The sequence below is a fragment of the Platalea leucorodia genome, assembly GCF_965183815.1.
Source record: "Platalea leucorodia genome assembly, chromosome: Z".
NCBI classification, from domain to species: domain Eukaryota; kingdom Metazoa; phylum Chordata; class Aves; order Pelecaniformes; family Threskiornithidae; genus Platalea; species Platalea leucorodia.
Window position 1 is genome coordinate 52,400,593 of NC_138858.1, and position 16,220 is coordinate 52,416,812.

The 16,220-nt window shown below is 37.9% G+C and overlaps 1 protein-coding gene across 1 annotated transcript in view; it reads left to right on the forward strand.

Annotated features, from left to right (window-relative positions):
* Window positions 1-16,220, forward strand: part of FBN2 (fibrillin 2) — a gene marked incomplete at both ends in the record, with an annotated part of 178,819 nt that overhangs the window by 81,036 nt on the left and 81,563 nt on the right. The window contains 4 exons of the mRNA XM_082335529.1: window positions 5,920-6,072; window positions 6,977-7,030; window positions 11,862-11,987; window positions 15,102-15,227. Coding sequence (XP_082191655.1) covers window positions 5,920-6,072; window positions 6,977-7,030; window positions 11,862-11,987; window positions 15,102-15,227 — 459 coding nt within the window. The remainder of the gene's footprint in view (window positions 1-5,919; window positions 6,073-6,976; window positions 7,031-11,861; window positions 11,988-15,101; window positions 15,228-16,220) is intronic.

Consider the following 16,220-nt stretch of genomic DNA (forward strand, 5'->3'; position numbering starts at 1 on the left):
AAGCAAGTGCAATTACCAGGTTGTCAAATTAAAAAAATGCATCAAATAACGTCCTTCTGGATAATGTTGACATCAAACCACAAAGAATCTGTTCTAGGATAAATGTGGAGTATTTCTTTTGTTCTGCTGTGTGTTTGTGTTCATGTATGTGCCTGTATATATATATATGTATATATTTTTTCATATTTATATTCAGTTGTACATCATCCACTCCAGATCACTAAAACAGGTAGATATCTTGGTTGTGACAATGTTATTTTTGCATTCCCCTTTTCATTTTTTTCTCTAATCTGAAAACATTTTATTTTCTCTGTACCATAGTGTTAAACAAGAAAAAGCTCTAGCACGAGAAATAGTGAAAACTAGACAGACTTGTTTCTGTGAACTCAAATATCATTATTAAGAATTAATAGGAAATCTTGCATTATGCTATCCCATAAAACTAGTGTTAAAAGACAAGAAGCTTAAATTCCTCTGTGGAATTGGAGTGGCACCACCTCTTGTTTAGCTGTTACTCCTATGAATTAAACTTACAGTATTTACTCTTCCTGGCATCTCTTCTTGTTTTTGCGGCCTACCTTTTCTAGTCTGCTGATGAATAATCTTTTGTCATATAATCTGAACTGCAGCCTCTTAACCCCTCAAATGTTCCTGGTTGACAGTTAAGAGATTCTTCACCCAGCTCCACCAGGAGCTCCAGCATAGCTTCAAGGAGCTCACTGTAGAAAAAAGCAGCATTTTTAACCTGATGAAGAATAAAAAAGGGTAGAGGGCAAGAGGTGTTCAGTCCCTTGTTTTCTACTGATTGCTAATGAAGAGGGTGGAGAGGAATATACATTTTACAAAAATTTCTGAGAGTATTGGCACTACATGCACTAGGGATTGTGATACTGCAAAGTTCCTTAAACCAATTTTAATCCACAGGAGATACCATCTTTCCCTTCTTCTGCATATCAGAACATCAGTTCTGTATCCCGTAAGTTTCTTCTCTCCTAGCTCATGAACGTATCGATCAACAGGCATATTGGTGACTCAAGGCTTAGTTAGTGGATAGGCATGGCATTAAGCTTCAGCAGGCAAATGTGCCTGGAACGGGGCCTCCTTGAGTGAAAAGAGTACCTCTGGCAGCATCACAACACGTTAGCTTCATTTTTGGTACGTGGCCTCGTGTGCTAGATGGTGCTGGTTACTGGACTGCCATTGGAGCTGGTATTAGATCAGGCCAGCTGGTTATGTCATGATGTTTGAGAGGTTCATGAAGCAGTAAAGGCACAGAGGAAACCATTAGCTTAGGTCTGCAATAGTTGTATATATTAATCAGTGTTATGACTGTTCTTGCTGATGGATGCATATATGTCTTATCTGCCTATGTCTTTTCTGCATGTGTCCAGATAAAGGAAAGACAGACTTCATCACAATGTTTGGAGGTTATCTCACACCATAGGGATGTGAAATACTACATCCTTGTGTGTTGCTATTATGAATTCATTTAAAATAAAATTTTAAATTGTACAGAAGTTCATCATTCTTTAAAATAAAATCTAGTGCAAACATTTCTATCAAGTGCCTGCGCAAGCTGGCCCTTTCTGTTACCACTTCAGTTTAAAAATGCATAATAAAAACTCAGAATGGCTTAAAAAATACGCTAATAAGAAGCCAAAACGCCTTCTCAGTCTCTCAGTTGGAACCCAAATATTTGTTGTTTTAAATAAATGAGATTTTTTAGTAAGCAAAACTGTACTAAAGATTGAACCAACAAAAGCAAGGTTTGTTCTCTCCTGTGTACTACCCAAGTTGTCTTCCTCTGATTTATTAAATGTTTGGAGAAAAGCAATGAAAAGATGAAACAATGAGAAAAGGCTTGGTATACTGTTTTTAATACAGGAATTTCACCGCTTAGTGGCACAGCAGCAAAACCAGATTTGAGTACAAGCTGGTCAGTACCTTTTTTGTGGTCCAAGTTAGCCTCATCTTTACCCCTGTCAGTGATACAGCTGCAAAGAATCAATGCAGTGCTCAGTTTTCTGTGCTTTCATTTACCTAATGCTACCACAGTTCTAGCAGTTCAAGGCTTCACAAGTTGGCCATCAGCTGTGAACACTGTTATTTGAAAATGTTCAGCTCCACATGTCACATAGCTTTAAGGTTTACCATAAATGCTTAAATTTTCATCAGGAAATATCCTTAATATGACAAAAATCATAAGGCGGAATTATGATTTATTTGGAAAATTCGTTTTAAGAAGATGTCGTAATTATTCCAATCATAAAATAACATAGGAAATTTCAAATATTGCATAACCAAGATATCCTCATGACCTTTAGAATAGAATTTCCAAGCCAATCTGCTGTTCAGAATTTTATGTCTATGTGTATATTTAAATATATATGTGTTTATATATACATACACATGCTGTGTTAACTACAGGAATTCTCTGTCTGTCTGTTCTGTCCCATATATTCCATGAGCTAAATAATACTTCTCAGACTTTCTGGCTTCTAGAAGAGTATTTGTAGTCTGGAAGTTAATAAGTTACACGGGACTTCCTTTTAACAGTATTCCCACAAATGTGCTAGGCAATTAGCAAAAATATAAAATCAAAGAGCCTACAGTCCAATTCTCTCACTCCTACTTTGAGTTGTATTTTTCTTCTGAATAGTGCTATTGATTCTGGTGGGACTATTCATAGAATAAATTGCTTTTTTATCTAGTATTAATAAGTATGGCAGAGCCAATGACAAAATGTTATACAAGTTCAGAAAAAAAAATACAGCAAGGGGGAACAAATGCTTGGAAAAGGAACAATTAGATAAATGCTCAGAGCCAAACCAGTATTTGCAGGCATCTCAGGTCTGGCTATACTTCTGACTGCAGCTCCATACTCGGATACCTCAGCTGGCTCTGTGTGTGTGTGTGTTTGTGTATAACCTCAGAACTTGTATTAGGCTATGGCTATAGCTATAGCTTTGTGCAGTGTTGCTGTTCTCTGCTGAGACGCTTTTAATTATAATTCAGCCTGCAGTTCACATCTCTGCCCAAAGCTATAGCCATCCAGGCCAAAATAGCTACATTTTGGTTGTTTTTCAGAACCATACCTCAAAGTGCCTGTCATGAGCATTGCATGATTTGACCTTCTAAGGCACCTGGATGGGTGCAATGACTTTCACTGAGAATAGGTCAACCACTGGTCCACCCGACCTTGACCACAAGTATGGTGGTGATAACATTTGCAGATGTTGAAGTGCTACACCACAAATTTTAAGAGTCTAGGCATGCTGTTCTCTGCGAAACAGTGGAGTTTCCCATAAACAGGTACACAGCTACAGCAGCACCAATGCTAAACTCTGATCCAGGGCATAAAATCAGTTCTCCAGTGTTCTGAAATTAGTAGCCAAAGGCTGATCAAACTATACATGGGGAGGTTCATCAGTAAGGTGCACACTCAGAACTGTCATGACATGGAGAACCTGATCTTGGTGAGGTGTCTACAGCAACTAAGCCATGAGCAAAGCAGTGCCCGTCTTGTCTTTGCTGTCAGCATGGGAAGCACAGCCCAGGGAGGACATTCTTCCTGTCATATGATAGTTGTTTTGGTTCTGGGGGAGCCAACTTGGTTCTTCATCCTGCACAGGCTTTGTGAATCATTGACTGTGTAGATAAGACTGTTTTCCTATAACTAGTTAGACAATCCTTCCCAAATCCCTGTGCTGCTTCTATAAAAACATTAGTTTACGTGGAAAAGCATTTGCTCTCCTCTTATGCAGAACAGTTGCTCAGTACATCTGTAGCTTCCTCCAGCTGTTTCCCACGTTTCACATCTTTGAAGACCTTCCTACAGAGTATTTCACGCTTTCTAATCTTTTCTCCCCCTGCAGTTTCCCTCAGTGCCATTTCCTTCCCTTGAATTGCTTCTCCATTTTCTCCCAGATACATAACTAGGGGGAAGCCTTCTCTTCTGTGACAGGGCAATAATCGAAGCCCCTTTATTCATGGCAGAGCATGGCAGAGCGGCATCCGGATTTGTTAGAGGTGGAGGGAAAGGATGTGATGCAACTAATTATTTTGCAGAGTACATGAAGAGATATTTCTTGTGCAAAAATTCTTGATTGTTGTCAAGTGTAATAATATTTTCCTGCTGTCAAGCGCAAGCAAATTGTGCTGGCTTCACCTAGACTCTTGGCAAGGAATAAGCCTTGAAATCTGGGCCGCATTTGACTGAGCTATCTGTTCCATGGGATACCAAAAGTAAGAGAAAACATTTGTATACAGGCAATCCTGTTTTATAGGAGCCAGCTTGCAACACTCAAAGTGCAGGCAGAAGGAATTGCCAGTTCTTATTCGGATTGGCACAGGATATTGAACATCCACTGTAAGATTTTTCATGCAACTTTTCTTTGTTGTTTCGGGGTCTTCTTTTAATGACTGTCTGGATTCCCTCAGACCCTACTCAGTTACTGAGTGCACCCAGGCTCATGTCCAGCCCACAATGTGCGGTAGTTTTACTGGGAGATAGGCAAGGAGCATAAATTAAAGCCATGTTCTGGCCTGGTCCATAAAGATGCCTGAAACGAAGAGTATTTCTGTAGCTCTGACAAGTGTCTGGAGAAGTATAGGAGTCAAAACTAAAGGCTGTTTACTCCATCTGTATCCTACAGTTCTCAACCACACATTTAGGTGGACTGTCTACTCACATGCTTGATAGAAGATCTCCGGTATTATCCTATAAGCAAATATGCAAAAGGTGTCTAACCCTGGAATGACAAAAAAAAAACCCAAAACGACAAAAAAACCTGAAACAAAACACATAAAAAGCAGTCTAAGAAGCATTCTCATAGTTCTTGAGTAAGTATAGCAGATAGTTATACCTGCAAAGGTAGAGCTGAAGGCTTGCCTTGGAAGATGCATCTTAGTACATCTTACTGCTCAAGTCAGTCAAATTGATTTGTATGACTAAATCAGCTGCAAGATTGGCAGTATGCACATGGTGAGTCCTGCAGCTGTGTGGCTGTCCTGTATAGTTTTTCTACTATCTTTTATGGCATGATTTTCAAGGTTGGAGACCTTCCAGGTATTATCTGTTTTCTTTGTGTAATAAGTGGTGGCTTGTCCTGGCCATCATTTCAGGCCCTCTCCCAGGGATGGCACTGTAATTTCCATAGTGGCTTTTCAATCACAAACCTCCAGAAATTTCTTATACTCAAGGCAGTAGTGCTGCATTCCCCACTACCTAGTTGTGTGTAAGAACTGCTAAATAGCTGTTGCTAGCTAGATATTGGGACTTCTTTGATATCCTAAGCTTAATGCGGCACTGGTGCCAGTTTACATATAAACCTATTACGATAGCCATGTCATGTAAATGCGGGTCTGAACAATCCGCTGTAATTGCATTTCTGTTCAGAATTTGCAAATACAGTAGGAGGCTATGCTCCTCCTTTTGGAAATAGGTGGCCAGCCCTGGGCTGCTGGTGAGTTATCCTACACGAGGAACCGTTTTGGAAGTAAACAAGAGATCTGCATGTCCAGGTTATGGTTGTAGTACTTCTCAAAGGGAAAAATTAGTCATTATGTGCTGATTCAAGCCATTCTGTGTTTCTTATTGAGATATGTGTTGATGGATTTACAAAGCTGCTCTGGTGTGTGGGTCATCTTTGCTGGGTCCTATGGAAAATGCTTTTAAATTTGCCCACAATATGCTAGTTTAGGTGGTTTTAAAGTGCTCTGGAGAGAGCTCCAGGAGCTAACCATTTTGAGAATTGGCCTTGATGCCATCAGGATTATTGTACCAGAGCAATGCAGATGTAGCCGATGTAACCATTTTGTTGAACAAATTTTATTTTTTTAGCTGTCATTGAGATAGTATGCATACATTTCACTCTCAGCCTAAGGAAATAAATTATTTCTTTGCTTGCCGTTTCTTAGATACTCATATGCGTAGCACATGCTATGGAGGCATCAAAAAAGGAGCATGTGTCCGTCCGTTCCCTGGTGCTGTGACAAAGTCTGAATGTTGCTGTGCCAATCCTGACTATGGTTTTGGAGAGCCATGTCACCCCTGCCCTGCTAAAAACTCAGGTAAAATTTTGTGTTTCTTTGAATACTACAGTGAACATACAGACTTAAAAAAATCTAGTTCAGACCAGGTTGTTCATTTATTTCATGCCTTAAAGAGAAGTAAATAGGGTACTTAATGGAATTGTACACTGATTCTGGAAATTATTTCTCCTTTAAAGAAAAACTCTCTGGTATTTTATGTTGAGTATTTATGGGTTTATGCATTGTAACGTTTGAGGTGAACTTAGTTCCAGAGCTGGATAGACTGTGACAAAATTCAAGACGAAGGACATGAGTATGCTGTGGATGAAGTTGGGTCCCCGAATTAAGGGTTGACTATAAATATTAATACTTTAAAGATAATAAGCAGAGTTCTCTGATGAATCTGTAAATTTTCTAGTCAAATCAATCCAGTTTAAATGAGCAGCCCATATTAATTTTAGAAATCTGTATTTCATTTTATAAGAATCAGTTCTTCAAATAAACCTGTGGATTGATTAAAAAAAAATCTCTTGAATATAGAACTGAGATGATGTGTCCTGGACAGTATTTTCATTCAGTGTCATTTTCTGAGATAGCAGAAAACCGTTTTAGAAGAAACAAAGTAAAACTGGCATTATGGTTGAAAGCGGTAACTTAAGGAGACAGTACTGTCAAGACTATAAAGAAATTGCTTGAGTGTTTAATTCTTGTTATCAAATTTTGTTTTTGTATATATGTGAAAGTTCAAGGTGGAATACTTGACATATTTAGCTATATTATTTATAAGTAGTTCTTTCATGTGAACGTTGGCATTTTATTAGTTAGATTGCAGAAAAATTATTTTGAAAAAAGGTTGGGTGGATTTTGTTTAGGATTAAAGAAGGTGAAACACTGGAAATAACATTTTCTTTCTTCCCCAACATCTCTTGCTTCAATTGAGTAGCTGAATTCCATGGCCTGTGTAGCAGTGGAATAGGTATTACTGTGGATGGACGAGGTATGTTGTACATTTCCTTTAATGTATATGATTCAAGGTTAAAAAAAAATAATACTCAGAATTATATTTTTCTTTAACATACTAGGGTGGAATTTTTTGCCTCAAGATTAATATGTTGCTTTTAGTATTTTCATTATCAAAGTACAATAATTAAACGCTGTCTAAAGAAAAGCCCAGAATTAATTCTCTACAACATTGGATTTTTCCTGACCCTGACAAGAAAAAAAAAGTCATCCATTTTAAAGGTTTGACCTATACTTTATTTTTTTTTTTAAATAGACATGAGACAGTTCTCCTTCATTTGGGGAATGTCAGGAGCCACTTGCATTTGCAGTTGATTTTCAGTCAGCTGGGATAGCAATAGAGCAGTTTTTCACTCCAGATCCAATGTTCACTACATGGACCGTTTCCATGGAGGGATCATTTCTTTGGTGAGTTAGAGTTGGAAGGGAGCTTACTAAAAAAGATCCTCCTAAAAAAAGCCCTGGAAGTGAGCACTTGCATTTAGTACTGGGAACTGTAAAGATACAGCTCCTTTTTCTAGCACCACAGAGACAGTGATTTTAAAAATAATAGCTGGGCCAGCCCTGAAGCAGGGGCGAGGCATGCTGCAGTGGCCAAATAAATAGAGTGGGTTGAAGAAGTGGTGGGTGGAACACAGTATTAGGATTTATTGCTAGTTAGTTCCCTGATGAGTTAATAAAGTTGCAGCCAAATTAAAGTAGATACTGTACATTTAGTATTTCCAGGCATTTAATTTATGTAGCTTTTATCCTTGTCAGCATTAAAGCTCCTGTTCAGTTCAGCAGGAACAGAATGAGAGCCTCTGATCATTATACTTAGTAACAGCCTACATAACTTTTAAAAATAGTACTATAATAAAAGCAATTCTGTTTCTATTCAGTACCTTAAGTGTATATGCATAGTTTTTTCTTCTCTATGAGCTCACTGCTTAACATGTTGCCAAACTTACAAGTAATTTGAAATCCATAGAGTTTTTAAATTCTCTCAGTTTTCTTACTGGTGAATTATACAAGGTCCATTTGAAGACTCTCTAAATCTCATGGAGAAATAATGACAGTGCACCATAATATTGTTGTACAAACAGCATCCTACCGTGAGAATTTGCTTGTAGTCTGGAAGGGAGGTTATATGTTCTTTTGGATACATGGAAAATACAATTTTTCACTAAAAACATAAAACCAGTTGCGGTCTCTACCAACTGCATCATAAAGACTGTAATCTCTCAGGGGTTCATGTCTCAACTAAAATCCCTCTTTGTTTAGGTTTCTAAAGAAAACCCTAGTGTTTTCTGTACATATAGCGCAGCAGCCTTGCAGACAATTTTCTTGCTGCTGCTCCTACCACTGCTTATACCAGGGGACTTTGTTTGCCAATTCCATTTCCTAAAGGAGAGAAATACTGATCCCCGCATTCAATCTCTAATAAAAATTCTGTTGTGTTCCTCTTGCATTCTCATTATCAAGAGTGAGTGGGAATACACTTTATCAGTGAAGCTCTTGTCATAGATTTTGTTTGACTTTTAGTTGATGCGTAGTTTATTAATTAGACTGCAGTCCATCACCACATCCCTACTCCTCTCATTTGGCTTGTGATTAACAAGCACAAAACCTTCATGTCTTCATGTGAGAGAAATCTGGATATAGATGAGGACAAAGATTTTGCATTCTGGTTCAATATAAAAAGTAACAGAGAGGGCTGGACCTTCTGAAATCATTAATTGGATACGGAGAGAGAGAGTAATGAAATTTTGTTACTTGTCCCCAAGGTACAAACAAGTTTAGTAAACTACAGAAAGCTTTTTACTCAAAAGAAAACATAAAGGTGAAATATTATGCTAATTCATATTTTCTTATGAAATTTTCAGATGTCTCATGGCTTTGAGTTTAATCCAGGGATAGCATTATTTTTCCATATGCATATTATTTCCAAATGCATATCTGAGTATATGTAAATCATGATCTAAACTGCATTGTGATTAAAGAGGAAATGTCCTTTATAAAAAGTTGAGCAGCACACGTATAAAACAAGCTTTTTATGAAGTCACAGCTAGGCCAGCACCCCTACTGTTCTTTCCAGGGTTCGGAAAGGGAACTATTTAAAGTAATGGGCTTACCGTATGGGAAGAAATAACTTAATATTGAAAAACTCTCTTTTCCTTAGAGGCAAAAAATACTAAAACTAGCCTGTTCCTGTTCTTATAGTTCATATGAATATTTTGGAATTTTCCAACTACAGCAGAAATTCTATATGGGACTGTAAATTCAGGGAATATATCTCATTCATCATCCTATTCTGTCGATCCGAGACAATTTTTAAATTTCCAACAAGTGCTATAATTTCTGTAAGACTTGAGTATGCTGTGGTATTGACCTGTGCATTAGTCCTGTATTAGGAAAAGTATTTGTGTCACCTAATAATTTATAACTTACCTAGATCCTTAAACCACAGGCACTGAGTGCACAGGCTAGATATTTTGCATCAAGGTATTCTTACAAACACATAGGTCCCTATTGATTTAGGTTGGAAAGGATATCTGGAGGTCATCCAACCTAACCTTCTGCTCAGAGCACGGGTAACTTCAAAGTTGAATCAGGTTTCTCAAGGCCTCGCCCAGTGGAGTTTGGAAAATCTCCAATGATGGAGTTCCCATAGCCTCTCTGGGCAGCATGCTCTAACCACTCTAATGGGGAAGAATTGTTTTCCTGGTGTTCAGTTAAAATTTCCCCTGTTGTAACTTGTAACTTTTGTCTCTTGCCCTGTCATTGTGTACCTCAAAGAAAAGTCTGGCTCCATCTTCTGTGTAACCATCTATTAAGATCAGAGAACTGCTATTAGATGTCCCTCTCATCTTCCCTCTTGCTGGCTAAACAAGTCGAGTTCCCTCAGCTTCTTCTCATACATCAGGCACTGATCCTCCTAGGGGACTTCAATCACCCTGACATCTGCTGGAAAAGCAGCACAGTAAACCGTATGTAGTCCAGGAGACTCTTGGAGGGCACTGAGGATAATTTCTTAATCCAGGTGACAGACAGCCTAACCAGATGAGAAGCATTACTGGACTTGTTATTTACCAACACAGATGAACTAATTAGTGAGGTCAAGACTGATGGCAGCCTGGGCTGCAGCGATCAAGCCCTGGTGGAACTCATGATCTTGAGGGACATGGACCAGGTGAAGAGTAAAGCCAGGACCCTGAATTTTAGGAGACTGAACTTTCAGTTGTTAAAGGAATTAGTGGATGGGACCCCCTCGGAAACTGCCATCAGGGATAAAGAAGCAGAATGGAGCTGGCAGCTCTTTAAGGACATTTTCCTTAGATCGCAAGAGCTCTCAATTCCCACGTGTAAGAAATCAGACAAGGAAGGCAGGAGACCAGCATGGCTGAGGAAGGACCGCCTGGTCAAACTAAAGTGTAAGAAGGAAATGCATAGGCAGTGGAACTAGGAACATGTATCCTGGGAAGAATAAAGGGATGCTGCCCAGATGTGTAGGGATGGGATCAGGAAGGGTAAGGCACAGTTGGAGCTGAGTTTGGCAAGGAATGCAAAGAATATGACAGGCTTCTACAGGTACATTGGTCAGAAAAGGAAGATTACAAGAAAATGTACACAGATGCACACAAACACAATAAATAAGACAGGAGAACTAGAGACAACTGACACAGAGAAGGCTGAGGTACTCGACAATTGTTTTGCCTGAGTTTTCACTGGTAATCACTCTTCCCATATCTCTCAAGTCTCTGAACATCATGGCAGGGACTGGGGGAACAAAGTCCCTCCCATCATAGGAGAAGATCAGGTTCAATACCACCCAAGGAACCTGAATGTACACAAGTCCATGGGACCTGATGAGATGCATCCCAGGGTCCTGAGGGAACTGGCAGATGCAGTTGTTAAGCCACTCTCCATCATATTTGAAAAATGGCAGTCAGGCCAAGTCCCCAGTGAGTGCAAAAAAGGGAATATCACAGCCATTTTTAAAAAGGGTAAAAAGGAGGACCCTGGGAACTACCAACCAGTCAGCCTCATCTCAGTGCACGATAAGGTCATGGAGCAGATCCTCCTGGAAGTTATGTCAAAACATGGAAGATAGAGGTGATTAGAGACATCCAACATGGCTTCACCAAGGGCAAATCGTGCCTGACTAACGTAGTGGACTTCCACGATGGAGTGACTGCACCAGTGGACAAGGAAAGAGCTACTGATATCATCTACCTTGACTTCTGTAACGCCTTTGAAGCCGTCCCCCACAATATTTTTCTCTCTCCACTAAATTGGAGATAGATGGGTTTGATGGATGGACTGGTAGATAGCTAAGAGTTGGCTGGATGGTCATGTGCATAGTTACAGTCAATGACTCAATGTCCAAGAGGAAACCAGTAACAAGTGGTGTCCCTCAAGGGTCCATACTGGGACCAATACTGCTTAATGTCTTCATGAATGACATAGATTGTAGGATTGAGTGCACCCTCAGCAAGTTTGCAGATGACACCAAGATGACTGGTGCAGTTGATACGCTAAAGGCAAGAGATACCATCCAGAGGGACCTTAACAGGCTTGAGGAGTGGGCCCATATGAACCTCATGAAGTGGCCCAAAACTGGACACAGTATTCCAGGTTTGGCCTCACTAGTGTCAAATAGAGAAGAATAATCACTTTTTTCAGCCTTCTGGCTACACGCTTGCTATACCCTTGCTCTGAATGACATCCCCCAGATCCAGTGAGTCAGATGTTGTCCACATCTATCACAGGATCAGGTTTTTCATATCTTTCGGTATCTGGTTAACTTCTGTGTTGTGTTAATACAGATATTAATGAGTGTGCATTGGATCCTGATATTTGCTCCAATGGAATTTGCGAAAACTTACGTGGCAGCTATCGTTGTAACTGTAACAGTGGCTATGAGCCTGATCATTCTGGAAGGAATTGTGTAGGTAAGTTGCTCAATTTTTTTATTATTGTTGAATAATTCATACCTATATTGATGCTAATTTGAATTGACAGAATTTTGGTTGCAAGACATCTACTTCTTAAAGCTACAATGAAAATGCAAAAAATCTCTAATGAAACTGCTTTTCTCAGTCACTGCATAGCTAATATTCTTACTGCTGTATTTCTCTGTTATTTGGCGGGACGGTATTACTGTTTGGGAAGTGTAAGCAGGAGATAGCATTGCAGGTTAGGAATTAATTTTCTCAAAAACATGGATCAGTTTGTGTTATATTTTTATGTATAGCATTTGTGAAGACCACCTAAAATATGTCCCTTTCAAGGCTGGATGATAGTTTGTCAAGAGCTGAAGGTCAGAATTTTGCATAATAAAATGTAACAGATGGCTGTTATTATCATAGTGAATGATATCTGGTGGCCTGTGTACACAATCTCCGTGCTATGCATTAATTCATGATGTCCCCGAGTTACACAAGTAGAGCAGAATGGGTTGCTGCACGCTTAGTCCTCTTATTTCTGAAAGCATCAGCTCGTGAATGAAGCAATGACCCACTCTTAGGATTTCACAGATCATATCTGAACAGTGAGCTCAAGTGTAACAGCTATTCTTTTATTCTTCAGAATTTCAGGTCGCCAGTATACAGGAATGATTCACTTCAGAAACTTTCAATTGTCATTTGTAGTTTCGTTTAGGTTTATACCAGACTGTTGTTGCAGTATCTAGATACATTTTCTGCAAGTGTTTAGGAATACCCAACAGAAGATACTTATGTTATATTTACATATATATACACATTATGATATACATATATATATGTTTCACTCTCTGTCTAATTAATTTTATCATTCATGGTCATACATGAAACTCAGTATTTTTTTCTTTTGGGAAGTCTTACATCCAAAAAAAGTGTATTATTTTGTATGTACAAATATATGTATTATTTTGTATGTACATATATATATGTACAATGTATATACAGGTACATTGTACAATAATATAGCTTATAGTCCTGTTATAGTCTTGTAATTTTAAACAGAAAACCGAAGTTTGTTAGTATTAAAAGTTAATGGAAATCTATCTGAAAACATTAGAAAGTCTTAAGTATCATCCTACCATCTGATGTGTTTATTTTGGGGAATAATTGCTCTCTACACTTAAAGGTTTACTGACCTGTCACTGGTATTTGTGGTCAACAAAACCCCACCATTTTTGGTAGGGAAAACCTGGGCTATAGAACTGTGGTATAATTTTAATACCAAACATTCCTACCTAGTGATGCAAAGCAAACACAAAGTAATAAAAGTGTTTCTTTTCATCTGCTTGACTTAAGGAATTTTACAGCTAGTTACTTTCTAAAGGCCCTAAATATGACCTGTTGGCAGGAAAGGCACTGCTGCAGAAAACTGTCAGTGTTTTTTTTAAAATACTTCACATAATATTCCTTTTCCAAATGGATTTTATGGCAAGGGATTTTATTTATCTAGTTACACTTGGGATTATGTAAGTGCTATTGTAGGTATATGTCTAATTATTTGAATAAAAGTGCAGCATACTGACTGTGAGAATGCATTTGTTCTTAGATAGGAGAATTTTTGCACAAAAGAATTTAATTACAAACACTCAAATAAAGGCTTGAAATGTATTAATTAGTGATATAGATTATGAGCTGCCAGGAAATAAAAATGGTCATCATACAGAATGTAGACAGTATTTTTGTCAGTTTTAAGTGTTTTTAGAGCATGAGCTATATCGTTCTGTGTTTTTACAGTGCATATCAGAATACAGTCCAAATCTGAAGTTATTCTGTGAGATTGTAAGGAAATAATACATTCCTAACACTGCTAGTTCAGGTTAAAGGATTGTATGACAACCAGCTCAAAATTAAAGTCTGTTGCTCTTGAAAACGTCAAATTCCAAATCCATCTTCCTTTACTTAGTTAAAATCAGATGAGGTTAGATTAAGGACAGGTTAGTTTAGAAGAGCCTCTTTACAGCTGCCAAACTTAAATCTTGGAGTCATCGTCCAGGGAAATTTAGACTTTATTGTCTGAATCCTAATGGAATTCATAAGCATAGCTTGCAAAATCTTATGTAGTTGGGAAACCAAAAGCCTCCAGATAGTAACTCTGTTGCATTCTTGGTTTTCTTCTTTATTTTTAAACTTAAACTCTCTAAAAAATCTAGTTGGTTTAAGATTTCAGTTGCAGTGTTAAGTTTGGGAAATCAAGAGGTCAAAATATAGGAGACACCCTGAAGCAGGATAAAGCATCAGGTTTATCATAGCTTATCCTGTCAGTACTCTACTATAAGCTTAAGTATTTGTGATATGTAATGGGCATTAAAGGAAAGTAGCTTAAAATCATAATTTTTTTTTTCTTTTTAAAAATAAATAGTAGGGCAATGAGGAAGATTGATTGCTTTTTATTAGCATTAATATAAGAGTTAATATAGAGGAGTTCAGGGAGTGATGTTAATTTATGGGTTTTTCCTATTCAGTGTGCTTGATATCCTGGTCTTGATCATAGGGGTTTTTTTAATACAGTATACCTCTGGAGGGGAGGTACATATGTGTACTCTTGAGATGTATGCCATACATGAACTGTGCAATTTAGATTTTAACGCACATATTGACTTCATAGATAACAAAATTAATTTTTGCATATAAAACAGGATTAGAACAGTAATCTAACACACCGCTATTTGTGTGTTTAAAAAAAAAACAATTAAAATGCTGGTATCAAAGCAAATAAACATTCGTAAAGTTGTCATGGTGATACAGTCATAGAATTGACAAGGATCCCAAGGTCATTCCAGGAAAACATAATTTTTTATTTTAAGGCTAACCATGAACTGTTTTTAGAGCCTGCCAATGAAAAATTTTAAAAGCAGAACAGAATTTTTTGGTAATAAGAATCTGAAAAGGAGTTAGACTTTTGAAACTAAGAAATGACATATTTCCTTGCTCATTTACTGTTGTAGAAAACTGCATATCCAGCAACCTAATTGTTGCTGTAGAAAGCAACATGGGCTACTTGTGGAGGTGAAGGCATGTCATGGCATTTGCACTCATTGGTATGTCTAACTCATCTTTTTGCAGATGTTGATGAATGTTCAGTGAATGGACTGCTGTGTGATAATGGGCTCTGCCGAAACACCCTTGGAAGTTACAGCTGCACTTGTCCAAAGGGTTATGTATTCAGCACTGAGACAGACACATGTGAAGGTGAAAAATCTGCACGTTGTGTTAATTTTATTGCTTATTATATAACATTAAAGCTAAACGATCACAAAAGATTCAGAGTGGTGATGAATACCAGAGGAAAAGACAGAACTAAGATATTGCATAAATCATTGCATTCCTCTTGTAATTTCTCTGCAGTATTTTTTAGTGTGTTAGGTCTTGCCATTGAATTTCTTTCAAAGTAATCAATTTGGTTTTATATGAAAATATTTTCCTTTCCTTAGATAAAACATTTTTAAGCTGGAATGAAGGGGAATATATGCTTGCCTTTGATCATGTAGCAGGGACACCTAGTCTATCATTTAGGGAAATGGATCTCTTTTGATCACAGAGTCTCTTCTTTCTTTTCCCCATTCAGTCTGTGCTGATAGTTAATTTTCGATCATAGCAGAAACTGATGAGAAGGTTTAATTATAAAAAAAATTAAGCAAGGCTATACAAAAAAAGTCAAAATAGAAGCATTAGCTTTTGTCTCAATTTTTAATTAGTATTCAAAGTAGTAGAATTTTACTGGTCTTTTGCATTATTTTTTATTTGGTTCCATGATCTGTAAATCTCAATATATGTTACCATTAGAAAGTTTTTTCTAGCAAATAATCTTGCATTTGAGTGAGTGAGGGGGAAGCTATAATCCTTTCTTATGGAATACCTGTTATGTGAACCAATGTCACTGTCCAGATTTGTCTGAAGCCATGGAAGACATTGTTGTCCTCAGCTGCTTGTTATTACTGATCAGACAGAAGTTACTGGCATACAGCTAAACAAACATATAGAAAGGAAGGTGGAAGCACTCTGTAAACCATTCTTGCTGTGTAAGATCAGTCAGTTTAACTTAAACCATTTCCTTAGCAGCATATGCTGAATGGGCTATCTTTGCACTGAAGCAGGTGAGGAGCACCCATGTGCTCTTTGCCAGTTTTCAGCAGAGGAGTGGAAGCAAGCAACATGGGGGGGCAATGGTGTTTTGAATATCTC